This window comes from Ursus arctos, unplaced genomic scaffold, assembly GCF_023065955.2.
Source record: "Ursus arctos isolate Adak ecotype North America unplaced genomic scaffold, UrsArc2.0 scaffold_16, whole genome shotgun sequence".
NCBI lineage: Eukaryota > Metazoa > Chordata > Mammalia > Carnivora > Ursidae > Ursus > Ursus arctos.
Genome location: NW_026622830.1, coordinates 34,661,593 through 34,688,058, shown reverse-complemented (window position 1 = coordinate 34,688,058; position 26,466 = coordinate 34,661,593). Strand labels below are relative to the sequence as shown.

General features: G+C 41.2%; 1 protein-coding gene across 2 annotated transcripts in view; it reads right to left on the bottom strand.

The window, feature by feature from the left end:
• Positions 1 to 1,139: 1,139 nt before the first annotated feature.
• Positions 1,140 to 26,466, bottom strand: part of SNAP25 (synaptosome associated protein 25) — a 29,248-nt gene continuing 3,921 nt past the window's right edge. Inside the window, exons 3-7 of one of the 2 annotated variants that reach the window (XM_026503032.3) lie at positions 21,566 to 21,614; positions 14,486 to 14,603; positions 10,424 to 10,549; positions 7,327 to 7,471; positions 1,140 to 1,448 (exon numbers count right to left, since the gene is read on the bottom strand). In XM_026503032.3, coding sequence (XP_026358817.1) covers positions 1,380 to 1,448; positions 7,327 to 7,471; positions 10,424 to 10,549; positions 14,486 to 14,603; positions 21,566 to 21,614 — 507 coding nt within the window. In that variant the 3' untranslated portion in view covers positions 1,140 to 1,379. Of the gene's footprint in view, positions 1,449 to 7,326; positions 7,472 to 10,423; positions 10,550 to 14,191; positions 14,310 to 14,485; positions 14,604 to 21,565; positions 21,615 to 26,466 lie in introns of both variants that reach the window. The other variant, XM_026503031.3, reaches the window with a different exon arrangement.

The window sequence follows — 26,466 nt, the reverse complement described above, 5'->3', positions numbered from 1 at the left end:
TCGTGTCTAAAAGGGACATCTTTGTTTTTTCCACACAGTGTTCTCAGCACACAGAACGGGCTTCTGAGGAGCAACGGGATGGAGTGGCCAGGCTTCCTCTTCTCACGTGAGTGCAAAACCAGACAGGATCCGTGAAGAAATGAAAGCAGACATCTGGGGTCTATAATTTTTAATAAGTTTAAACTAGCTACAAAATGTCAATCACTTCACAAACCGACAGAGGAGACAGGAGGAATTTAATATTACATGCTGTAATGATATTTATCTCACAGTTTCTCTATATTTCATTCATTTATATTATTTTTTAAAGATTTCTTTATCAGCTACTAAATATCTCAGCAATTTGGTGTGCATAGCTCTAGATTAAGCAACAGAGAATCGTACTGATAACAAACCACAGGGGGAAATGGTGATTAATAAGAGTCAGCCGTATAAAATTTACATCTCCACACTGTTCCACAGCAAGATTGCTTTCTCCAAAACATAGCCTTCAAAAGCAGCAAACAAATCCTATATTACATTCATTTGACATAGTTCGGCCAAACGTCTATTGTGCTGGAAATGATGAAATGGTGAGTGTGTCAAATCCATCTTTTTTTAAAATTCTTTTTTTTTAAAAAAAGGATGATCGTGATTAATAAGTCTATATATTGACAGAAAGAAAGTGACACTACTTCGGTTTTGCTGGTAGAACTTAATCTTGACAGTGTCTCAATACTGAGCATGCTTTGTTGTTGTTTTGTTGTTTCCGTTGGTGTGTGTGTGTGTGTTTTCTCATCAGTATGCTACTGTCATGGAAAGATTTCGTTTAATAGGAATCTAAAAATCTATTTAGTTCTCATGCATAAATGCATAAATCACATCACTTTTAGTGCAATGCCTGTAATGTAATTCCACATTGTCTAATCATGAAATCATAAAGACAGACGACAGCTATGAGGAACCAAAGACAGCAAATTTTGAGAGTTTCAGAGCCTGACACCCAAAGAAAGGACAGTGGCAGTAGCTCTGTGGAAGGTCACAGTTTTACAAGAACAATACTGTGCATTGAAAGAATCAACAGCACATTGAGCATTCCTAAATTGTTGTCATTCAGCAAACACCACTGAGGAGAGAAAAGGAAAAATGAAACCCAAGACATCTTATGTAGGGAGTTAGAGCCACCAAATGACTACTATATACAACCTTTGGAAAGAAAGAGACTCAGAACAAAAGACACATAATAGTTTGGGGAAGCTGATGAACGACACAAGACAACATTCACAATGGGGGTGGGCTGATGTGTGTATGTGTGCAGACCTACTAGGAAATACGATGAGAAAAGCATGAAGGAGCTATCTTGCCCGACAGCATTTGGAAGAGAACACAGGTGGGCACATTTAACCACTCCCCAGCATCTTTGTTGCACGTTGGTTGGCCTCATCAATTCTGGTTTTGTTGGAATCAGCCTAGAAAAAGGGAAAGAAAAGAGAACCCAGGTTACCTTTGGACATTTTGTTCTTCCCTCTGGGTCTGTTCAAATGCCCCTTTCTTGAGGAATGGCATCTTGAAACTTCTCCTGTCAGAATTGACCCTCTCTTCTTTCATGATCCCGAACCATTGCTTGTGGTTCTACTTGGACATGATCATAGAAGCTTCATCTTGGTACTCATGACTGTTTCACCCTACCAGAGAGCATCCTTTTGAGGACAAGTTCACATCATTTATCTTTCTATCCTGGAATGACACCCCGTGATGTCTATGGAAGGCATTCATATCTGTTGGATTGAATTGAATTACCACCATTTATATAATTGGGTTGAAATCATGGCTAACTTATTAGTGTCACTTTGGGCCAATTACTTAACATCTTGGGGACTCAGCTTTCTTGTCTATAAGCAGGGACAAAAACGAATCCTGCTAATAAGCATGAGTGTCTATTATATCCCGTTCATTCAACCGTGACATAAAGATTGATATTAACTATGAGGTGTATATTATTATTAACTCCTTTTTCCACATGAGGAAACCAGGCAGTCTGGAGTCAGTGGCCACACTAGTAATCACTATGTTAATCATTATAGTACTTAGGTCTGCTGTGAAAATGAAATGGGTTTGTACCTATAATGTGCTTGGAATAATTTTTTGCAAAGATTAAGTGCTCAATATATTTTACCTTGCAATTATTCTTATTGGGTGAAAACGATTTGTTTTTGGAATGTTTAATAATTTTAAGCTCCATTTCTGAAGACTCACTTCTATGAGTTTGACAATTAGCTTGTTTATTTGTTTATTTATTTAAGTAGGTCCCACACCCAACTGGGGGCTTGAACTCACGACCCCAAGATCAAGAGTCACATGCTCTACTGACCGAGCCAGCCAGGTGCCCCTTATCATTGGCTTGTTCTAACAAGAGCACTTTTACCACAATTGTGTGCCTTGACTGATCTCACTGCTTCAGTTACCTTTTGCTGTATATGCAGCATGAAACTTGGGGTTGCTACCAGGGGAGACTTTTAAACCCCAGAAAATAAACTATTCCCAGCACCACTGAGAAAGGTATGAGTGAGCAAGCAGAGGCAACGATGAAGATTCTGTTTAGGCCGTTGTTGTCTTATCATGATTGGTAATGGTGTCTGCCCCTGTCCATTCTGGAAAGAGGAACACAAAGCTGACAGGCAGTGTAGGGAAACGGAACTGCTTTTTTATCGACCAGTACTTGTTCAATGATTACTGATTTTGCATCTACTGCGGTGCTTGGTGCTTTCCAATCTCCACCGAACTGGATCTTCTTTATTTAGTTTAATTGTGAATTCCCAGCACATTTAGAGTTATCTACATTCAACTAGAAATTTGCCAAGTTAAAATAGAAATATTGCTAGATTATTCATAATTCTGAATTATCTGGCAATGGTTTCCTACCATCTGTTTGGATAATCAAAATCTGACTTTCACGACAAGTTAAGAGAGAGCATTCATTTTCCTTGATTGTTTGATCTATAGATTCATATTTTGGACCTTAGGATCCTGATTTGGAAAATAGGCATTCTCTCAAATTTTACTTGGCTCTTAAATCTTCCCTCTTTAGTTACAAATTCTATCAGAAATAATAATACTTTGGTGCACAGGAAAGTTCTAGGCTCAGACCAATGTGAGATGTTTCTACAGATTGAATTATGCGATTTTTCCAGACTGAATACTAAGGAAAGCTCAAATGGGGAAAATCATTAATTTAAAAATGGATGGAATTTTTGGAAGCAAGTATTCTAGAAACTCTTGCATGAAGAACGCACTGGTGAGCATTCACCTGGTGGTGGAAGGGGATATTTTGAAGTAGAGCATGAGATTACTCTCTACACATCTTCAAAGGATCTAAAACAGACCTCTGTTCACTGACGATCTGTGATTTCCACTCTAATTTTCTCTGAAGGATATCAAAATTCAAGCCCATATACCTCATGCAATAGGTACCACATCTTTATTTTATAAAAGAAATAGCATCTTTTAGGAAAAAATCCTGAGGTAATCTCCTTTTAGATGTCTCCCTGGTATTTGGAGAATGCCTCTGTGTTCATTCTTTTTATATGCTTTAGGACTGTACTTACGGAATTTAGCCCACCCCAGTTTTCATATTTCTATTTAGAGAACCTTAAGCTCACTGGCCTACCCAAGATATGCCACATGATTTGCCCTTGTGAGAAAGCAAGAATGATCCCCACAGAGCCAGTAAGAGAGTGAGAAGGAGATCATTAGCCCACCCTTCTGAACACTCTGGAAATCTCAACTTCAGACCATGGCAGGTAGCTTTTAGGCCCCTGCTCAGAATTCCAGAAGTGGATGCTTATTACCCTACATGGTAGCCCCATTCTCATCTGAGGTTTGAACTGTTCCCTTATTATCTTTCTGATGAAGAAATCAGGTCACGAAGCTGGTGAGCAGGAAATGCCATCGGAACCCAAGGTCTCAGTTTTCAAACAATGTGTTTCCTCATTGATAGGAGAATTCAAGGAACGCTAAAGCTTCAGCCTCACTGTATTTCAACGTGTGTGTGGCATCTGCCACTGACAACTTTAAATTGAAATTTGAACATTACTACTTCTGAGCAACATAAAGCAGCTAATACAACTTGCCCCATTTTGGTTTTCTGAAAGAATTGTACCATTTCAACCTTAGAAGCTTAATTTAAAGCACTACACACATGCACACACACACACACACACACACACACACACACCTTAAAGCAGAAAGCATATATATACATATATATACATATATAAAGTATATATATATATACATGTATATATACATATATAAAGTATATGTGTGTGTATATATATATACATTATAGATGCTATAATGTTATAGATGCATCATAGCATATATATACATATATACATATATAAAGTATATGTGTGTGTGTGTATATACATATATACATATATATATATATACCTTAAAGCAGAAAGCAAGATTTTTAAATAGACAAAGTAATTCTTTGACAGTCCATGGGAATGTATTAAAAATTACATTGTTTTGGGCTTTTTAAAACTTTACTGTCAATCCAAGTGGTGAGAGACGATCATGATTGATGGGGTAGGGTAAAGGTTGTTGTTGGGGGCCATGAGAGAATATGGGAGAAACATCAGAAGATTCCCTTTGTGTTGTCTTTTTTAAAGATTTTATTCATTTATTTATTTTAGAAAGAGAGAATGTGAGCAGGGGAAGGGGCAGAGAGGAAGAGAGAGAATCCCAAGCAGCCTCTGCACTGAGTGTGGAGCATGACGCGGGCTCGATCCCATGACCCTGAGCTGAACCCAAGAGTCGGATGCTTAACTGACTGAGCCACGCAGGCGCCCCCAAATTCTCTTTATTCTTAGACTGTGAGTTTAATTTACTCTTAGATATGCAAGAGACCTTTGAACACTGTTTCCAATTATCAGAAGGGAGAACTTAACATGAGAAGGTGGAAATCTATTAAAAAATTGGACAGCTGATACAACATGTATCATTTGCAGCGATGCTGGCTTGAAATGGATTCTATCTAATCATGTTCAGATTGTGATTTTGGAGGTAAGACAAAGGCTAGTTATTCAAAGGCAAATAGACCCCTCTCTCACTTCTTAAACAATTCAGCACTCAAAGAATGATAACAAACCGTAATGGCTATTTCCCATCCACTTGCCTGACTTCGAATTACACATCATAGCTGCATATGTCTTTGCCCTTATCGTAAATTGGGCCCCAAGTGAAAGGTTTTCCCTTGAGAAGAGAACTAGAAATGCAAAGTGGCAGAATTAAGATGCCACTTGCCTTTCCAGGAACACTTTCCCGTGCTGCGAGTCCAACTCTATCAATAAAGATTTGACCCCTCTCTCTTAGTAAAAGTACTCCTTCTGGAACTCTAATTGAGTTAGAGGTTCATTATCTCCCTACATCTGTGAGTAAATTGGGTCCATTGACAGAAAATGAGTACTTCTTGTGTTTTCAAATCATTTTCGTGATGGAAGGTGGTTCGGCAATTGTTTCTTAGTTCATTTCTCGGGGCCATAATGGGTTAGGTCAGCCTGTGTTGGCTCCGGCGCTTTTTGAAACTCTCAATATTGTTCTAAAATCTATTGATTTGTGCAGCTTTAAAAGCTTTAGCATATCAAAGGCTCTTAACAATTGTAAGTATGTCATGACTTGTAAAAGGAAGCAAAGCACAAGCTTTTTGCCAACCGACACTGACATTTGTGTAACTCAGTATCGATCAGGCAAAATATTATGCGATCAGATATTTTTAATAGGGAACACATAGAACACAATAGGGCAAAGCGTTCCCTTCACGTCTACTCTTTCCTTTTTCAAGTCAGTGAAGGATGCTTGGGTACCAAGAAACTCAGTGTTTAGCCTGAAGATTCAAAGCATCCTTCTCTGCTCACTAAAGTGGAATAAGTTGTTAAAAAGAAAGTCAGGATTTCAGGCTCAAAACTTCACTATCTCCCAGGGAATAAACTCATACAATGTAAGATTAGCCAACTAGAATTGGTTATAGATGCTACATTATAGATGCTATAATGTTACAGATGCCTCATAGCATCTATAATGTACCATCTATACATTATATACATTATATATGATTATACATTACATTAAAGCTATGATGTATCTATTCCTTCCTGTTGGCATTTTGACATCTTAAGAGATTATAAGCAATATTCAGTACTCTATTGATGGGAGAGGGGGCAGAATACAAGATCATAGATAATATGTCAGATTCGTATATTGTGGGATATCAGGTTCTGGTGCCCCAAATCTTTTTATAAAAGCTGTCCAGGGTTTCTTTCTGTTCCCTTCCAATCTCAAGCCCTTAAACCCATCCCTTCCTATTCCGTTCTCTTCACTTCTCCTTACGCCTCTTGTTGACACTACGGGGTTTTGTCTTAGAGCCACATCTGGTGTCCTTGTGTGAACTCAACTTCATCAGATTATGTTTTCTATTTTGAGATCTGGACACGTGAACTGTTGAACTGGAAATGGAATCTGGCCCTTTCTGAACTATCCTGAAAGCTTTGGCATTTATAAAATCAAAGCTCATATTCATCTTCTGGTTAAACTGTAATAAGTATTCTTTCCCTTATATCCCGATTCTATTCCTACATCACCTCTTGACAAGCTCCTAACCAACTTTCAAGACTCAGTTTGACTTTTTTTGGAGATTTCCCCATCCCTTAACTCTTGCAATCTTTCCTCACGTAACCCTACTTAGCATTTTAGGTGTGCCTCTCTTGGCAAATTATATTTTGTGTGGTAGTAAATTCATCTGGAGGCTCACGCCTCCCATAGGCTGTGAGTTTCTTTTTCCTTTTTTTTTTTTTTTAAAGATTTTATTTATTTATTCGACAGGATAGAGACAGCCAGCGAGAGAGGGAACACAAGCAGGGGGAGTGGGAGAGGAAGAAGCAGGCTCATAGTGGAGGAGCCTGATGTGGGGCTCGATCCCATAACGCCGGGATCACGCCCTGAGCCGAAGGCAGACGCTTAACCGCTGTGCCACCCAGGCGCCCCAGGCTGTGAGTTTCTTAGCAGTGGGGATGATGTCTTTCTCATCTTTATGTCCTTCGGTGCCTAGCACAATTCCTGAAACAGGTGTCCCTGAGGAATATCTGTTAGATTAAATTTTACCCTCTGATTTACTTATATGTTGGTGAATTTTTGTCTTGGAAAATTGAGGGGGAAATTTCCATCTATCAGTATGTGTGAATCCCATGGCACGGTTTGAGGGGCTTATTATACCGTTCATCCTTTCTCAGCAGTATTTCAGAAGAAGTAATGAACAATGGAAGCGTCTGACGGCCATAAGCTCACCTTCTCCATGATCCTGTCGATCTGGCGATTCTGTGTATCGATCTCATTGCCCATATCCAGGGCCATGTGACGGAGGTTTCCAATGATACCGCTCACCTGCTCCAGGTTTTCATCCATTTCATTTTCTCGGGCATCGTTTGTTACCCTGGGAGTCAAGAAGCAATTTTTAGAAGCGAGAAAGTGTGAAAAAACTCAAATACCAAGGACCCAGGGCTCAGGGAAAGTCTGGAGACCCATAGGTATCAATCCCATGCATCTTTAGTCTCTGTTCGATATAAGTACATTTTAGCTTTTATACATTAGAAAATATTTATTTATTTATTTGTTTATTTATTTATTTATTTAAAGTAGGCTCCACACACAGCATGGATCCCAACGCGGGGCCCAAGCTGAAATCGAGTCAAACCCTTAACTGACTGAGCGGCCCAGGTGTCCCTAGAAAATAATTTTTAAATTTCATTTTTGAACCCGAGTTTCTTTTTTAAAGAAGGCATATTAAATAGATTACTTCTACTTACTTCTTTCATTTCCACCAGCACGTCATTTCCTCCCTATGTTCATCTGTTTATCCCAATTTTCATTTTTTAAGAATAAAATAATTTTAGTTGAGAGGACTGGGTCAGAGAATGAAGATGGAACTAGTTAGAAACTGTATTTTTCTTTCTGAAATGTCAACCAAAGTCTCCAAGAGTTAAATTGAAAATGAAAGAAAAATCTTATTGTGTTAAGTCAGAGAATTTCTCTGCTCATCTTCTTCCTCATTTGGGACCAAAATCCATGGGAAGAGTAAGGATGATTACAGTCTGCTCCTTAATCCTGCTTGCTCCCAAGAACCCCAAAGGGAGCTACTTATTCAAGATGATTTCTATTTGCTCAGATTTCATTGCAATGGGGGTGGGAGTTGGTGGCATTGTGGATGATTTCAGGGGAAAAAATGTGATAAAAGATTATTGTTCCAGTTTGGGAAGGAAGGAGTTGGCTCTCGAAGTGCCTTACCACCTTGCCATTTTTTTTTCACAGCTCAGCTTGAAAGTTAAGAAGGTAGGAACTTGAGGCTCCTGGGTGGCTTTGTCGGTTAAGTGTCTGCCTTCAGCTCAGGTCATGATCCCAGGGTCCTGGGATTGAATCCTGCATGGGCTCCCTGCTCAGTGGGGAGTCTGCTTCTCCCTTTCCCTCTGCCCCTCCCCACCGCTTGTGCTCTCTCTCAAATAAATAAATAAATAAAATCTTAAAAAAAAAAAAAAGAAGGTAGTAACTCTTTATTGCAAACGGTAAGTACTCATTCTAGGATGTTCTGGCTAATTAACATTTTCCCACTGCAGATGGTAATGGGCTAAAAATGTTCAGAGGGATTAAAACCCATCCCCCATGGTAACTCCCAGTGTAGACTGGCCCACAAAGGTTTTTAAAGGAGCCTAGGCTGGGAGAAATTAAAGGGCAACTTCCTAGCTTTCTTACATAAAAAAGAAGCGTATTTAAATGATTATCACCAGCTAAGGCATCCTTCTGGTTCCATGATTCTCGATGCTGATGGTATGTTAGAATCACCTGAGAAGCTTTAAGCACCACAGATGCCTGGGTCTCACTTTTTTTTTTTTTTTTAAGATTTAATTTATTTGAGAGAGAGAGAAAGAGAGCAAGCACGTGAGCAGGAGGAGGAAGAGGGAGAAGCAGACTTCTCACTGAGCAGGAAGCCCAGTGCGGGGCCGCACCCCAGGGCCCCCAGACCCGAGGATCATAACTGAGCCAAAGGTAGACATTTAGCCGACTGAGCCACCCAGTACTCAGTACTGATGTTTTTAAAAAACAGCCTCAGTTCATTCTAATGTGCAGTGAGGATTGAGAACCCCTGGTCTAGTTTCCCTGGGAGCAGATAGAAACAAGAATAGAATTGTCATTCGTGAGGCTTTATGCAGCTATCTACACCTTATACCTAAGTGACAGTGACCTGTCACTTGAATCTGTGTTATTGGTTGGTAACATCAGCTACAATGGGCCGGGAATTGGTGACTATACAGCTGTCTCTACACTACCCTCGTCACTAGGTACCCTAGTCACTGCTGAGTCCTAGTAGTAGCCTGTAAAAAGGGATAGGTTTTTTTGTTTCCTTTTCTTTTTAACAACAGGAATATTTGTCATTATTTACTCTGTTTTCTGGTCTCCTGAGAGCTGATTTCTGGATAGGCAGATCTGTGTAATTTGAGATTTTTAAATAGGTCTTTCAGTTGGCATTTGCTTGGGTCTCAAAGGAAATCCGAAGCCAGGTGTGCTTGTTATTCTCCATTTGTCCCCCCAGATCCATTCTCGGACCTGTTTTGCTCTCTGCTCAGAGGGGCTGACCTCTCTAGGACTGCATCACCCAGATTCTCTGAGCCTCCGGCTTCCAGTAGGCTTTGGCAGACAGCCAGTGAGATACTGGAGGGCAAGAGGAAAGAGGTATGGGGGGGCATTTATTTCTCTTTCTCATTTCCTGTTAGTTTTGCAACAGCTGCATTTCTCTGTAGCCCCTCCCCCACGGTGGTAACTACTGTCAGGTTCTGGTAACAGAACCTTCAGGACTCTTCCTGCTACTGCCAGCCCACAAATGCTTTACCATTTTCTGTTATTAACCTGGCCCACACCTCTGTAAACAATCTCTTGAATAAGTTCTGTTCAATTCCATTTATGGAATGAGACACCTGTCTATTGCCCCATGGACACTGGATGCGCTCATGTGACTTGCTTTGTCTGATGAAACTGGCAAACCCGACAAGGCTTGATAAGCGCTTGTGCATTGGAGCCTAACCCCCTTGGAATGCTGCCACCACCATGTAAGAAGCCGGGGCTCTTCGCTGGAGGGACCACACTGGGGAGAGCGGAGGCGCCCTGCCCAACCACGAGATGAGTGACTGAGACCATCTAGGATCATCGTGCACCCGCCTGCATGGAATGACGGAGCCCAGGCGGGGCTCTTGGCAGAACTGCCCAGCCAAAATACACACTCATAAGTAACCGGTAAAATGGTTGTTGCTTTAAGAACTTTAAGAACAAATCAGCTTGGGGTGATTTGTGACTTAACAATGGACAACTGCTACAGGGCTGGCTGCACGTGGCTCACCTCCGAATGAAGCCGCCGCTGATGGCCATCTGCTCCCGTTCGTCCACCACACGAGCAGGCTGGCTGGCCACCACGCCGTCCTGATTATTGCCCCAGGCTTTTTTGTAAGCATCGCTTGATTTAAGCCTATGCAAGAAAGAGGGTGAGTGACAAGGCAAGGGGGCGGAGCATCAAAGTCACAACAATGGTCACCTCTTCAAGCGAAGAACCGAACCAAGCAAATGGGTTTTAATTCGAGGCATTAGAGAATACCGATATATCATGATCTGGACCCAAACAGTTGGCCACCACCATGCCTCAGCTACTCAGCATTTCATTTCCAATCGAGCCAATTGGAATTGTCAAGACTGCAACCTTTGCCCAAAGGTTGTTCTTGTTTTGGTTTGTTTTTGCAGCTTAATTGGATCGAAGACAAGGATTAAGGTAGCTGGAGGACATTCAGTTCTATTTCAGTGACATGGTTATATTCTGAGACACAAAACACACAGAAAAACATACTGGCAGACAGACACATAACAAGACTGCCAAGTAGACTGTGTACATCACACCACAGCAACACACTGTCACCAAGAAAAACACACTCGACCAAGTTTTTACACACCATCATGCAAAGATTCCCTGCTTTAATTCCCCCCCCAACGTATGGGTGGAACTAACTCTTCCAATTCTGCATGAAGGACATAAAGGATCGGCGGTTGGCCAAGGGTGGTGGTCTCTGAGTTGCCTCGAGAGTGATTTGAATTAGATAATATATCGGTACTTCCAAACAGTCACCATACATCTAGTCGATGTACAAACCTTTGTCCACAGAGACAAAAAGTAAAAGAGGCATAGTGAAATGAATGCAGGAAAACAGAAGAGAGAACAAGCCATCTAGCACCAGAAAAGGAAATCCCTCTACGTCTTCTTCATGCACCAGCTACAGGCATGAGTAGAAAGTGAAGCATTCTCATTTAAGCCAAACTACTCCAGAAGTTGACCATTCTCGAAAAAGGCACTAGCAGGACAGTAATAGCCTTCATGAGGATTTGAAACGCAGGTTCAATAGCTTCTTTGTCGGGCTGGGGGGGCAGGGTGGGAGTGATTACAAACTCCTACTTCAAGCTATCCTGGGATGTGGCTGGGGAGAGTGGTCTGGAACTGGTGTGGTCTCCATGGGCCGTATTTCACTGAGCTGCCTTGGAGAGAAACTTAAAATCCAGGCATACCTGTTGTGCCCAATAGAAACACGTGCAGCACAGTTTGGTGGGTGTGTTGTAATTTAAGGCAATCAAAGATGTTTTTAGGTTCTTTGCATAGTAGAAACCACATGCTTTTTAGTCCAAAAACAAGAGAACTTCCTTTGGTCCCATTTTCATATTTTCTCTCATAAGACACCAGAATTTACACCCCCCCTTTTTTTTCTTGCACTGGAGAATCGCAGCCATCTATTAAAACTGGCTCTAATACTAATATTTGCAGACTGGGGACCAAGCAACCCTGGAACAAGCTGGAAAATTGTACAAATGGGACTGCAGCAACTCCCACAATCTAGTGTATAATGCCACAGCCCTCGGAGCTGTCAGAACTTACTGCACTAGACAGCCATGAGCCCACTCTGTGGGACGAGATCCAAAAACTAATTTAATAGTGCTTAGACTCTGGCTTTGTTTTTCTCCCCGACTCCCCGTTCCCTCCCTCCTCACATTACAAGAAGTTATATGGACCTCGTGAGGTTTTCTGCTATGTAAAATATCTGGTATACCATCTTTGGCAAAGTCAAGGGGGCGGGAAAGGTTGCGTTTCTGCAAGAAGGCGAATCACTGCACCCACAAGGCTGCACATAGACTCACAGAACTGTCGTACATCTACCATCGTCGTTTGAAACATGCCGAGACAGGGCGAAGCCCTCAGAGAGTCCGGGGCACCACCAGCCACTGCGTTGTGACACATGGTTTTTAAAGCATTATTTACACACAACAGGGAACACTTCGCTCAAGCTTTGAAGCTCAGTTAGGGTCTCTTGTGCCGACTACTATGTGGAATTCGTAGGGGCCATCGTTTCATCTGAACATTAGAATCCATCTGGGGGCGGGGCCTGCCTCCACGCCTTCTCCATACAGGTGATGAATGGGGAAATTGTTATCTGTTGGAATTCGACACGGAACAGGTGGAAATCTCACCTGCGGGGCAAGTGGCCACGGAAAAGGATATACAGTTAAGTCTTGACAAACTGGAATGCGTAGCCATGAGTCATTTTGGTGAATGACACGACTTTCTTAATTAACAGTGGGCCAGGGAGGAAAATTTTGTTTCAGGGGTGATTGCTGAATATCTGTTCGATTCTCAAGACACTCTCCTGCCTTAGAGTCTTAGGGGTGTGAACATGACCGAATTTTTCCTTGGTTATGGTTTCACTTGACGTGCCGGATGGCCTTTCCTCTGAAGATCAGCTCTTATTGTTTGGTCCCCTCAGGTGTGGAAATTATAGGACGTAGACTGAGTGATAGAATGTGAACTGCCTAGATTGCCCTTCAAGAAAAACCATTTCAAGTCCCTGATGTGATCACCACCCCTTTGTCCAACTGTCTCTTTTTACTAAAAGTGGAAGGAAGCAAAAGTATAAATACATTTGAGAGTTCCAGTTAGCTAGATTCCAGTTAATCAGGCTTTACTGTAGATCATTCTTTTAAAACGGTTTTAAATTGATTTGTAAATCGAGCCCCTCCCCCTCCTAAACAGGAAGTGGGATATTTTAAATCAGCCTCAAAGTTTAAAGGACGTGAATGGTCGTATAATCAGCTAGAAATGACATCAATTGCTGTTCTAAAAGCTAGGATCAGGAGAGCTTTTAGGAAAAAGGCTTCTGTTCAAAGGGAAGTTGGGAGGGGTGAGGGAGATCGGGTAACGGGTTTAATTTTGCAAATGCATGTTGGACAATCCACTCATGCATTTTTTTTTCCACTGCTAGTCAAATAAGACTATCTTCCAGAACCCTCATTTTCAGGTTCCTTCTGTTGCAAACCTTTATAACCACATGTCACATTTCTGCTACATTCCAAAAAAGCGTTGCAGAACCTTGAGAACAGTTGAATGTTTTGTGATGTCGTGCATGCAAGACCTACACATTTCAACATTTTGGTCAGTGTACGGGTAGATCTTCCAAGAGGAAGAGGTTCAGAGGGATGGGTCCAATTTGCACGAGGCTTGAGCACCTCCTGCCGAAGGGCTCATGGCCTCTGCGGTGGGTGCAGCTGGGGCTTCTACAGTCTAAGCGCTGGGCAGATTTGGCAACTGGCGGGGCAATCTCTGTCATACTCTCTGTCTTAGGGATGCTTGCTTAGGCCAAATTACCTGTCTCTCTTGCTTCTCGAAAATCAAACCTTGACATATGTGTTTCTCAACTTCCAAACTTACCCCCACCCCCCCAAATCTTTTCTAGCTCTGCAAATTTTGGCTTGGGGTTGTGGGGAAAATAAAATTTCCTGGGTGCCTCTTTCTTGAGGCTCGTCTCTGTCTCAAGGTACACTTTCTGGAAAATGTTGAAACGTTCATCAGTAAAAGTGGCTGACAGTGAAGCTTTCACTGTAGTATGCCTGATTTTTAATGCATCAACAGTAACTCCCACTAATATCATCTATGCTATGAGATGAATGCATTGGAGACGGTATTGATCTGTTCTGCATGCCACATGCTCATCCCGCCTTTGTGCTTGGCAGGAATGAGCTTGTCAAGGCTTGGAGATGGGCCTTGGGAAACCAAAGCTTCAGACAGGCAGGCAGCACCTACTTGTTACAGGGACACACACAAAGCCCGCAGAACTTTCCTAGGTCCGTCAAATTCTTTTCTGCTTCTTTCATGTCCTTATTGATTTGGTCCATCCCTTCCTCAATGCGTTCCAGTTGTTCTGATTAAACACAAGTATTTTATCCCCACAGAATGAAGCAGATGGAAAAGGACAAAGAAAAAAAGACAAAACTTCAGACATTCACTTTGACATTGAAAAAGAAAAAAAAAATCAAAAGAAAGAAGAAAAGAAAGAAAACTGGACGCCACAGATTAGAGCTGGTACCCAGTACCTACTTGTTACAAGGACATATGAAAAGGCCACAGCATTTCCCTAAATCTTTTAAATTTTTCTCGGCCTCCTTCATGTCTTGGTTGATATGGTTCATGCCTTCTTCGACACGATCGAGTTGTTCTGGTTAGGACAAAGGGATGACAGTGTGGAATGAATTTTTTGGGGGTTTCCAACAGAACGTGAGAAATGACTATGTGGAGCGGAATTTGGAAGAGAAAGATACTACAACGCATGGTCCCAGAGGATGCATTGCCGGAGACTGCTGCCGCCCTACACGGGCACAGGTGCAAGGAAATGAACAAAAACGATGCTGTAAATAGTTCGTCACTCAGACACGATGGGGTGGGGTATGTGGGCCTGTTGGATTCTGAGGGTCCGGGAAAACGGCACAGCAGATTCACTTACTTAGACACCAGTGAAACCCGAGAGAAACAAAAACAGGATGTTAATGTTTTCATGCTAATGTTACTGTTTCAGATTTCATGCTACTCGAGGAGGTACCTGCTTCAACTTTAAATAGCTCTATCTTTTGGTTTTAAGCATCCTGGACCAGGTAAGGGGAGCAAATAGAATCAATCTTCTCTGGGGAAAACAACAACAATTAAAGCGATAATTAGCGATGGGTACCAGATCTTTCTTTGCCCCTAGCAGTAGGCTGTTCTAGCCCAGGGGCAGTTCTTGGTTTTGAATACTTAACTCATAGACACTGTTAAGAAAAAGCAATATCAGCAGACTCATGTTCCAAGCGCTGGGACATTTATAGTCCTCTCTTCATCCTGTGACTTACTTGCTATGAAAGTTCTGGAAGGCGTTTCACTTCTCTGCCCCCTGATTTCCCAGTCTCTACAACAGGGGGCATGTTAGGAAAACAAACAGCTGAGTCTCTTGGGGGGGGGGGGGTGGGCTGGAACATAGACCGGTTACTGAGTCATCTCTGCCCGCAGAGCGGACCTGAGTGCATCTGAGACGTAGATCGATAGCCATAAAACCAGCTTGAGCTTCTAGGTTGCCCGGGTTACATTCACTAACTTGATTAATTTTTCAAAAGCTACGGCACCACATTGAGTAAATTACAAGTTCAATGAATGGGTTTTTAAAACAGCTTTTAAGGCCCTTAAAGGAAAGCAATGTGCTGTCTTGGCTGTCGAGTTACAAAACCTAATTACACTTCCATTCCTCTTTTCATCTACATTTCTATGCACACCTGCCTGTGCCTCTGGGAATAAAGGCTTGATTAGAATAACACTGATAAATCCATTTCCAGTGTAAGGGCAGACAGAATCACTTACAAAGAATTTCACGTTAAATCGTCCAGTGGAAAGTATCATTCCAAAAAGCTAAGATAGGTTCCTTATTGACCCAAACTGGGGAGACTGTCCATTTGGAAAACAAGAGCTCACTGTCTTCTCTTCAATGGGGCTAAAGAATAGAACCCAGCTTATTAGGAATGTGCTACCTGTGCCATACTCTTCAAAATGATAGATGAAGGCAAAATTTAAGTGTCTCTCCAGCACTGAATAGCTGGGGAGAAAAACAGTGCTGTGCTGGTGAACTTCTGCTGGGTAAGCATAGGTCTAGTAATGTCTTTAAGAAAATCTTTAAAAGGACTAAAAGAAAAAAAAAAAGATAGCAAGTCTTTACATTCCAGAAGACTTTGTACCTTTATGAAGACTTCTTTCCGTTCCCTTTAAAGCATGTAATAAATTAGCCTGCAGATAAAATTAACTATTGAGTAGGGGGATTGGTAGAGAGAGAAGGAGATCAACATTGTCAAAAGGAAGAAGCATGTTAAGTGCAGACAGAAATCCCAATGGAGGGGCGCCTGGGTGGCATAGCGGTTAAGCGTCTGCCTTCGACTCAGGGAGTGATCCCAGCGTTATGGGATCGAGCCCCACATCAGGCTCCTCCGCTAGGAGCCTGCTTCTTCCTCTCTCACTCCCCCTGCTTGTGTTCCCTCTCTCGCTGGCTGTCTCTATCTCTGTCAAATAAATAAATAAAATCTTAAAAAAAAAAAAAAAAAAGAAATCCCAATGGAATAACTGCTAATAGCTTCCTGGAGGGCCGGGTTGAGATGGGGTTGAAGGAGCATCTGGACTCAGGGAAAACAAGCCACACTCCACTAACGACAGTGAAATACACACAGATTAGGGCATGGGGATACATATTCAGGCATTTGTCCTTTCTGAGGAGTTTCTCTGACACCACTTCGGGAGCCCCACCCGCTGTGCCCCAGGGATTAGGAGGTAATAAAAATAAAATGTAATAAAATAAAAACGTGAATTGGTCCATGTGTGTTGTGTCTCTGAACCAAGAATTCAAATTAAAATATAAAAACAAACAAGCTGGTCCCAGTCGGTATTCCTGCGAGCGGGGTTCTATCACGGATCGCCAGCCTGTTAGGCAAAGGTCATGGCTAAGAGAGGGATGCTGAAGCTCTTTCAGAAAAGTTGATTCCGAAAACGATTTTATAGCTACCAATATTGGTTCAATGTATCGTTTCACACAATTATAAGCCAAACCCTTAATTAAAAAAAATACTGTAGAACCATTTTGTCATCGGTATTCAACTATTCATCTTCAGAGGGAACCGTGTTGGGTTTGTGGGTGTTTGGCATATTGAGACATCATGGCTTTTCAATGGATTTCCATGAGGACATCTCTCAGGAAATGCTTGAAAATAACCAGTATCTTCATTCCATCCTGGGGTGGCCAGCAGCATGTCACCGGCTGATGCAATGTACTGTCCAGAGTTGACCGCTCCTCACCTCCCTAAGCTTGCTCTCTGGCTGTCTTCTGTCTATTCTTGGAGACTTGGGAGGACAATAACATTTTGAGTTAGGAGACGTATTCCAGTAGATGACACTATATGTTGGGGCAGGAAATTGTACTTTCTTTTGCCATGTTTGGATGACGGGTTATTTATGATAGATCCGCCAATGGCAGAATACTCAGGGATCTAAGTTTAGACATTGTTTCCGACTAATCTTACTTAAGCAAGGCAACATGAGGCCCTTAGAATTCCCAACCTGGTTAAAAAACAAACCGTAGAAGAATAGCAAGATATCAAAGCTATTGACCCAGGGTACAAGCCTTCGTGAGTCTAGTCAGTTACCAGATGCTGCCTACGTGATTCTCATTATCCTTAGCATTGATGAACACATGGAAATCCATTACTTAAATTTAAACAGTCCCATGTGGCTAGTGGCTATCACACTGGACAGCAGCATTAGTCATTCATAACAGATATTGGTGTGCAGACTTTAGCAAGAGGAATGTTTTCTCAAATGCTACCTTGTAGTGCCACGAACCTTTTAAGAAAGTCAGCAGGCACTCTGGAAGAGGCCTTACTTTGTCCTTCCTCTGTCAGGCAGAGGTCAAAGATGTCACTGTTTAGTTTGGAGTTGATCCCACGGGATTTTCCCAAGGGCTGCATCTTCAGCATTGGAACAAACACAAAACCCAGCAAAGACCAACAGAAGGAACAAGAGACATGGAGATGAAAGGTTAAATCATCCCACATTAGTGATAAGGTGGTTTCATGGGGATTTCACTTCGAGACAAGTGTTCTAGAGGAATAAAAGTCCCAGGACTCAGTACACTTCCAGGGCCGTCTGTCATGTTCAGTGATCCTTGGTGTCTCCTGATACCTGGGTATAAAACAAGAATCCCGTAAAGAATTTCCGAGGGCAACCATTTAGCTGGACAACCTGGAATGGCTCTTTAGAAGGAGGTCTGTTTCTTGAAACTCCTGTACAGCTGCAGGATAGAAGCAATCAACATTTTTGGTGTTGAGGCATAGACAAAATGAGGAGAGCATAACTGGAGAGAAATTGTAAAGCAGTTACTGATCTAAACAGCTAAACACAGCATAAGCAGAATGAAAATGCATTCACCACAGCAACGAAGATAGTCGTTGACTTAAGCTCAGCTGTCATTTTAAAAGGTCCTAATCACCTTAAAGTCTAAATGGAACATGTACCACTTAAGACCAGGCAGAAGCCACTTACTTTGGGGGGTTTTACAGTTGTGTGTTTTTTCTCAATATCCTTGTGATCACCACACATCCGGTAAAACCAAGGCTAGCCTAGGAAATAGGTTTAACCGAGGGATTCAGCATTACTGTGGTGTGGCCACAAATGAAATGTTTTAGCTGAGAACATGAACTATCTTGTGGGGGAAATCTGCTCTTCTGCTTCCTTTCTCAAAGAATAATATTTAGATGTTCCTGGGACTCATTTGTGCTTAGGAAGGATATATTTTTGTATGGAGATTCTAGCAAATTTTATCTCGAGATTTTCTTCCTCAAAGCGCAATGAAATTTGCAAGTCAAGTAGGCACATTATTCACTTTCTCTCATTTTGATTGCAGATTTGTATATGTTATTTTCCAAGTCTTTATGTCAATGCTTTATAGTATCGGGAAGAAAGCATTACCTTGAATCTTTCTCAAAACTTCCTTCCAATTATCATTCTCTCATTTTGTCCCCTTCACATGCAAATTACTAGAGAGGTAATAAGGTGGAACTCCTAATTACTTGAGTGTGTATGTATCAAACGGACTCTGGAAATGAGATACTACTCTTCCACATGGGCACCTGTGGGTTAATTTTTAAAAATGATTTGCTATGTCTAGAGTTTCAAAATCTGGGACGTTGTTACACAGATGAAGCCAGCAACTCTTGCCACGATAGCAAATTTATTTGGGGAGTTCTGAAGACTGCCACAGTGATCGTAATTCCTTCAAAACACAACTATGTCACTAGACTCAGTTATTTGTGTCTAAATTTCTGACAATTCGTATTTTAAAAATTGTGGGGAAGGGTTGGGGGTTGATGTTCAATTGTTTTTAAAAAAATTTTTCTCTTGATTTTTTAATTGGTTGGTACATATTTATTGGCAAAGCTCAATACAAATTAATAATAATAAATACAAAAGTCTTTATATGACAGCCAGGCGGATGTGCCCCTCAGCTCTCCCTTCAAGAGGGAATCTGTAGATAGCTTACATGTCCAGTTGCTATACCTATGGGATCCGCCAAAGCATTTCCATGGAGACCACGCTGTCGCTGGGATGCTTCTAGCTCTGGCTGAGCACAGTGGAATCACCAGAGCTGAGGCATTGCTGCCTATGGTGGGGCTGCTCCATTGGGTTTTCTTAGCTCCTGGGCTCCCCATCAGCCTGGCTGACACTTTCTCGGACTCAGCATTGGAGTCTGAGACTCTTCCTCTTCGCTGCTCTTCTCTTACCAAGTGTCAGATCTGCATCAGTTGACAGCTTTCCCTGCCTACTCTTGCTTCTCTTCCCTTGACCCATCACAGGCGTCCATAATAGATTTTGTACACTTCTGACTCTTAGCATTTGCTTCCCAGAGGATCCCAACTGATACCTTTCTCTAGTCCCTCCCTGCCTCTGCCCTAACTCATGAGAAGTTGGTACAGATTTATCTCATTTAGTGTAATGGTTGAAGAAAATTTCTTTTATGGCCAGTCCGTAATGCATTTGGTTAGTCTCCCCACTGACAGATATTTAGGCTGTTTCCAGTTTTACACTATTAAAGATAAGGCATGTATATGTCTCTTCATATAAATGTCAATGTATTTCTGCAGCATAGAATTCTGGGAGTAGCATGTCTTGGTCAAAGATGGGTGTACTTCATAGTTTGAAAATATTATCAAATTAATCTTCAAACATATATATCAGTCTACAGTGCTTATCTGTACGTTAAAGATCTGTTTTCCCAAAATACTCACAGCACTGGTGATTATCAATTTAAAAACCTTGTCGCAGTCTGCTAAAGAGTGGTATCTCATTATCGTTGTTGGTTGAAGCATGGCTTCATACGTCTATTTATAAACTGATGATTTATATCTTACATCAGTTTGCTGGTGGGTTGTTGCCCTTTTCTATGATTATATGCAAGGTCTCTCTACATTTTAGGAAAATGCCTTATCTCTGTTATCTGTATGGCAATTCCCACCCCCAATCCCATTTGAGGTTTATTTGTTTTTGAAGTTTGTTTGTGGTCTCCCATGTTGTGAATACATTTTACATTTTATCTTAAAAAATTTCTCACGATTCCTAAGAATTTTCTGATGTTTTCAAAAATATAAATAAAAATTTCTCCACAATTTGCTTGTTATGATAAGAATTCAGAGTAGAATCAGGTAGCTAACTTGTGGCTAGAATTATTATTATTATTATTTTTTCTCTTTATTTTTTTTAAATTCATTTAATTAACATAAAATGCATTATTGATTTCAGAGGTACAGGTCTGTGATTCATCAGTCTTATATAATACCTAGGGCTCATTACATCACATGCCCTCCTTAATGTCCATTACCCAGTCACCCAGTGGCTAGAATTAAGTAAGCATTGCCATATGACTAGATGTACTGAGAGAAAAAAAATATCCTTCTAGATTCCACTTTAGAGTACAGAGATGATTTTCATTGATTCTCTGATTTTCACTGCTTCTAGCATTTCCGAAATAATCAAAAAGCAATTTAAATATTTTAAATGGTTCAATTTCCCATTTTCCAATGATCTCCCTCAGCTTACATCCTGTTAAAGACCTAACAGGACCTAGTTACTGAAGGAATCCTCACGATGACTTGGAAATCAAAACTGCCAGATCCTGAATTAGGATGGTCACAAGAAATGGACACAATATACCATTCTCTCATTCTATCTAGGGATTATTACAAGAAAACTAAGTTTATGGGAAAAATTGGGGGATCAGAAAAAAGAGGATCAGAGAATTCTCAAACTGCCCAAAATACTACCATTAAAAGAAAATCCAAAAAAATGACTTTTGCCTTCAAAATTCTGTTACTCCAAATATATATAACAGGGAGACTAGTGACATTCAACCAGTCACGAAGGCCTCAACATTCCCATATATTTACCAATCTTCTCAACAGCGAAAGGGAAAAAAGCAAGATGATGTAAACTCTAGAAACTTCATACTCAAATACGCATATAAATAGGTTGAAAGGACCACCTGTGTATGCACAAATAATTTTTTTGAAAAAATGCACTTTATTCAGATGACGAATTGTTCTTACTTAAGAAATCTCAACTTACCTCCTTGTTCATCCAACATAACCAAAGTCCTGATACCAGCATCTTTACTCTACATTCCAATAATGGTAGCAAAGTTGAAAAAGAGTTAGAGAGAGAAAAGAGAGAAAGAGAAATCAGTAAGGGGACAATTAGCCCTAGAAATGGAAAATGAAGAAGGACCAAAGGAAAAAGAGGGAGGAAATAGGGGAAGAGTACTAAGGGCTGGGGAGGGACTCAGAGGAAGGGGTCACCTGTGGACTTGCTTTATCAGTGAATCTCAGGGTAGATGAGGGGGCTGTAGCTTAGTCTCCATGGGGGTAGGGCTGGGGATGGGGCTTGGCATGGAATTGGAATACACAACTTAATATTATACTGTGGATTTATATTTGCAAAACAAAAATGCCTTATACAACACCAACCATAGGAAGCAAATCTTTCAAAATCTTCTAGACTAAATCTTCTCTGGCACGATACATCAGGAAGTTTCCCTCAGTGAATTGGGAAGGGATGCTCCACTGGAAAGTAAGAAACTTTGGGGCTGAGATTTTCAGGTTTATCTAAAGAGATGACTGCTTCACAAAGGTTGAGAAATGCAGCCCCAAACAGAACTCACCCTCCCATTTTTTTCTCTACATGGAAAAGTTCTGTGGGATTTAGAAAACCGATGGACAGACAAGAAATAAAGGCTCTTTATTCTGAAATCTAAAATTCTGCACAATAATAGAATGTGAGAAAATAACTCATCCACAAGCTTTTCCACAGTTCTTTTGTGCAGAAGTCTGGAAAAGGCACTCCTCATCTCACTCCACATGATCTAAACAAACCGAACGGCCCCTGAACTATTTGGTGCAGGGGAGTGGGAGGTGGTGGGTAGGGGAAAAAGAACACAGGTATTCGTATGGTTCAACCTTAGAAATCATCATTGATGGGAATTCAAACTAGTTAAGGAAAGAATTTTCATTTTATAGGGTGATTATTAGTAAGTATAAAATGGCATTATTAATGGTTTGGATTAATTGCTTTTTCAAGGAATGCTCATGGTGGCCCCTAGAATAAACTCAAAAGGAAGACATCTCTCATGGCACCATTTATTTTCCACTGACTTATTTATTTATTTATTTATTTATTTATTTATTTATAGATTTTATTTATTTATTTGACAGAGAGAGAGGCAGCCAGCGAGAGAAGAAACACAAGCAGGGGGAGTGGGAGAGGAAGAAGCAGGCTCCCAGTGGAGGAGCCCGATGTGGGACTCGATCCCAGGACTCCGGGATCACGCCCCGAGCCGAAGGCAGACGCCTAACGACTGAGCCACCCAGGCACCCCAGCCACTGACTTATTTTAAACTAAGAAAGAGAGAAATGTTAGTGGAGGTCAACAGAGGGTTTTTGGGTTTTTTTTGTTTCGTTTTGAAACAGTATTTTAACAACTCAATAAGGCTTCTAAAAAAATAGAACACTGAAAATGTTTTCTGTGAGTTTTATAAACTCACCATTTCAGAGAATGTGTGTAGTTGGCTCTCGCAGACAGGAAAAGCCAAGTTGCTGCTTTTTTTTTTTTTTAAAGATTTTATTTATTTATTTGACAGAGAGAGAGACAGCCAGGGAGAGAGGGAGCACAAGCAGGGGGAATGGGAGAGGAAGAAGCAGGCTCCCAGCGGAGGAGCCTGATGTGGGGCTCGATCCCAGAACGCCGGGATCACGCCCTGAGCCGAAGGCAGACGCTTAAGGACTGCGCCACCCAGGCGCCCCCAGCCAAGTTGCTTCTGAACACATTTTGGTGGGCTTTAGTTGTGAGGTTAGGAATTCGTTTGGAGGAGAGCTTAGGTTGACTTTGGGAGTCATCAACAGAACAGACTGTGGAGACAGACTCTGCCCTGGGGTCCTGGTGATTTCATTTCCCAGCTGTGGAACCTCGGGTAAATGTCTTAATTACTCTGTGCCTCAGTTCCCTCATTTATAAGACAGCAAGAATAATAGTTGACACGTCATTGAGTTGTCATGGGAATTAAATGAATTAGTATGCGGCACATGCTAGAATGGTACTGGCTTAGAGTTAGCATGACATAAGTGTTTGTAAAATAAATTACCTTCAGAAAATGCATCTCTACAGGATATTTGGCAAATGAAAAATACTGTCATTGCCAACTACCATCAGAAGCTTCCAGACCACTACCTCCCAAACGTTAATGTGCATACGAATCCCCTGCATAGGAAACATCTTATTAAAATGCGGATCCTGATTCAGTAGGACTGAGATAGAGCCTGAAATTTTGCATTCTGAATAAGCTCTACCACCTAGTGCTACTGCTTGTGCCAGGATACCTATGGAGCAGCAAGATTCCGGAGCCCAGGACACATTTCAATATCTTTTACTTAAATGTGTTGTAAATGGACATTTGTCTACACTGGCCTGTGTTTTAACCATTTCTGTGCCCAGATAGGGACAGAAACATCTCCCTCACTTCCCAGAGTACTTTTAAGGATAAAATGAGCTACAGAATGTGAAGGCTTCTAAAAGTTCAACTCTATGGGAGTCTATGGTTCCAAAAAGCAATTAAGATAAAGGATTTAATTTGTATAAAATCTTGATCCGTTTAGAATGGGCTTCTGTGTTTGTCTTCTCAGATCCTTCTGCTTTTTGCAGAATTCTCAAAGGAAAAAGGAAATATGGTAGAAGTTGGTGGTGGAAGGGAAGTGCTATGCATAAGAATTCACACTCTGGGATCAGGTAGACCTGGGTTTTAATTTCATCTCTGCCATTTGTAGCTGGGTGTCTCAAGCAAGTTACTTAATCACTGCGTACTTCAATTTCCTCCTTGGTAAGACAGAGATTGGCATCGTAGTAAAAGGTGGCTACCTAAAGAGTCAAGTTAGATTATATACATTTGATGATGATACCTCTGGGTATAGTACCCAGCACATAGTAGGTTCTCAATAAATGTTAGAACTTACATTTGACGCCACTATTTTGCTGACAGTTTTTATCAAAATAACTGGATTATTCTTTGGGGAAACTAGAAATGCAAGGGAGGAGAAGGGCAGGGATGAAGACAATATTTCAGGGAAGGCAGAATATTACTTTCTCTTATTCTTAACAAGTATTATATTTTAATAGCTAGGAATGAGAGGAGGTGGTTCCATTTTTGTCTTCGCTCGATTGTGGTTTCTGTTTGAGATTGCTGGGAAAATTGTCTACCTAAAAACCATAAAGTTGGAGATATGAGGGATTTTTTTTTCATTTCTTTCTTTTTTCTTTTTATTTCTTTTTATTTTTCCTTTCTTAGATGAACTAAGACCTTTTCTAGAACATTTTTAAGTCTTTCTTTTGTCATTCTGAGATGCTTTCCCCAAAGTCCAACACATCTGAGCTAAAACCAGGACTCTCCAGGCACTTTCTTAACTGCTAGAATTCCAAAAGACCCCATATCTATCTCTGATCCAGAAAAGAACTGCCCCGCCTCAATCTTCCAGTTTTAGTAGAAAGTCTGGCATAACAAAGACATGGCTTTAGAATGCTTATTCTCTTCTCATTGCCAAGATGTCTTGAAAGGTAAGTTGGGATGAAAAGAAAAGATGCTTAAAACATCCATGCAATGTGGAAGAGCCTCAGTACCTACCACTCCGTGAAAGCTCTAGGTGGTACTTCTGAACTGGCCTGCCCTGAGCCAGTGAGGCTTTTCTGGGGTGACTTTTTATAGCCCAAGGTCATTCATGTGTAGACTTCATTTCTGGCACGTAGTGTCAACAAAGTCAACTTTTTTGCCTGGAACCATATATTCTCCTCTTGAAGAGACATTCATGACTCTGTTACCAGAATTAATTCCATGCTCCAAAGGCAGGTAAGGCCTTGACTTTGGAGCTATTTTCATACCTGTTTTCCTGCATGATGCCAATTTATATCTTCCCTCCCGCCCCCAAAGTTAGGCCTTCCATGCATGTTTGTTGGCGTGCAGCCATCAAAAGAGCCAGTCTGCAACTCTAGCCTGGGAACCAGGTGCTATATGATTTCTCATCTTTTTACCTGTGTATGGTATCCAACTTTTCTGAACTTTCCCAACTGACTTCTATGTAACTTTACTTTGTCCTTGAGATGCCAATAATGGCTTCTATTAAAAAGGAAGTTTCTATATCTGGCATTCTGTTACACCCTAAAGTCTGTGAGGGCTGGCAGAAAGTCCTATATTGAACTGAAAGTGGGGTTGTCTGCCTTAGGGAGACTTCACAAGCTTAGTAACCTTTCCCATCTTTGAGACTAAATTGCAATAAGAATTCAGCTCAATTCAAATTACATAGCACTGATGCACTTTGGGATCCTGGGCAAGATCCTGGTATTTCAGTGCTCATTTTTGCCAAATGATTTCTGGCCTTGATGAATATTTAATGCTGATTCTCTTTAAAGAGAATTTCTTTTTTGATTGAAAAGCAGACTACCATCTGAATAGCCAATGCCCTAGACATAAGGGGTATTTGACCATCAATATAAATTAACCCAGGAGGAAGTAAGAGCAATCAATTTACACTAATAATGCCTTACTCATAATTTCCTAAGGATAGAAAGTCTAACAGCCTCCTCTCATTTATGAGAGGTAGGAACTAGCTTCCATCTGTTTCACCCCTAGTTCTAAGATGCAACCTCAAGCCTGATCAAGAAATCATTCAGGTGGGGCGCCTGGGTGGCTCAGTAATTAAGCGTCTGCCTTCGGCTCAGGTCATGATACCAGGGTTCTGGGATCGAGCCCCGCATTGGGCTCCCCGCTCAGCGGGAAGCCTGCTTCTCCCTCCCCAACTCTCCTCGCTTGTGTTCCCTCTCTGGCTGTGTCTCTCTCTGTCAAATAAATTAAAAAATCTTTAAAAAAAAAAAAAAAAGAAATCGTTCAGGAGAAACAAAAATGTATGATTCAAGTATCCTACTTCAATCAG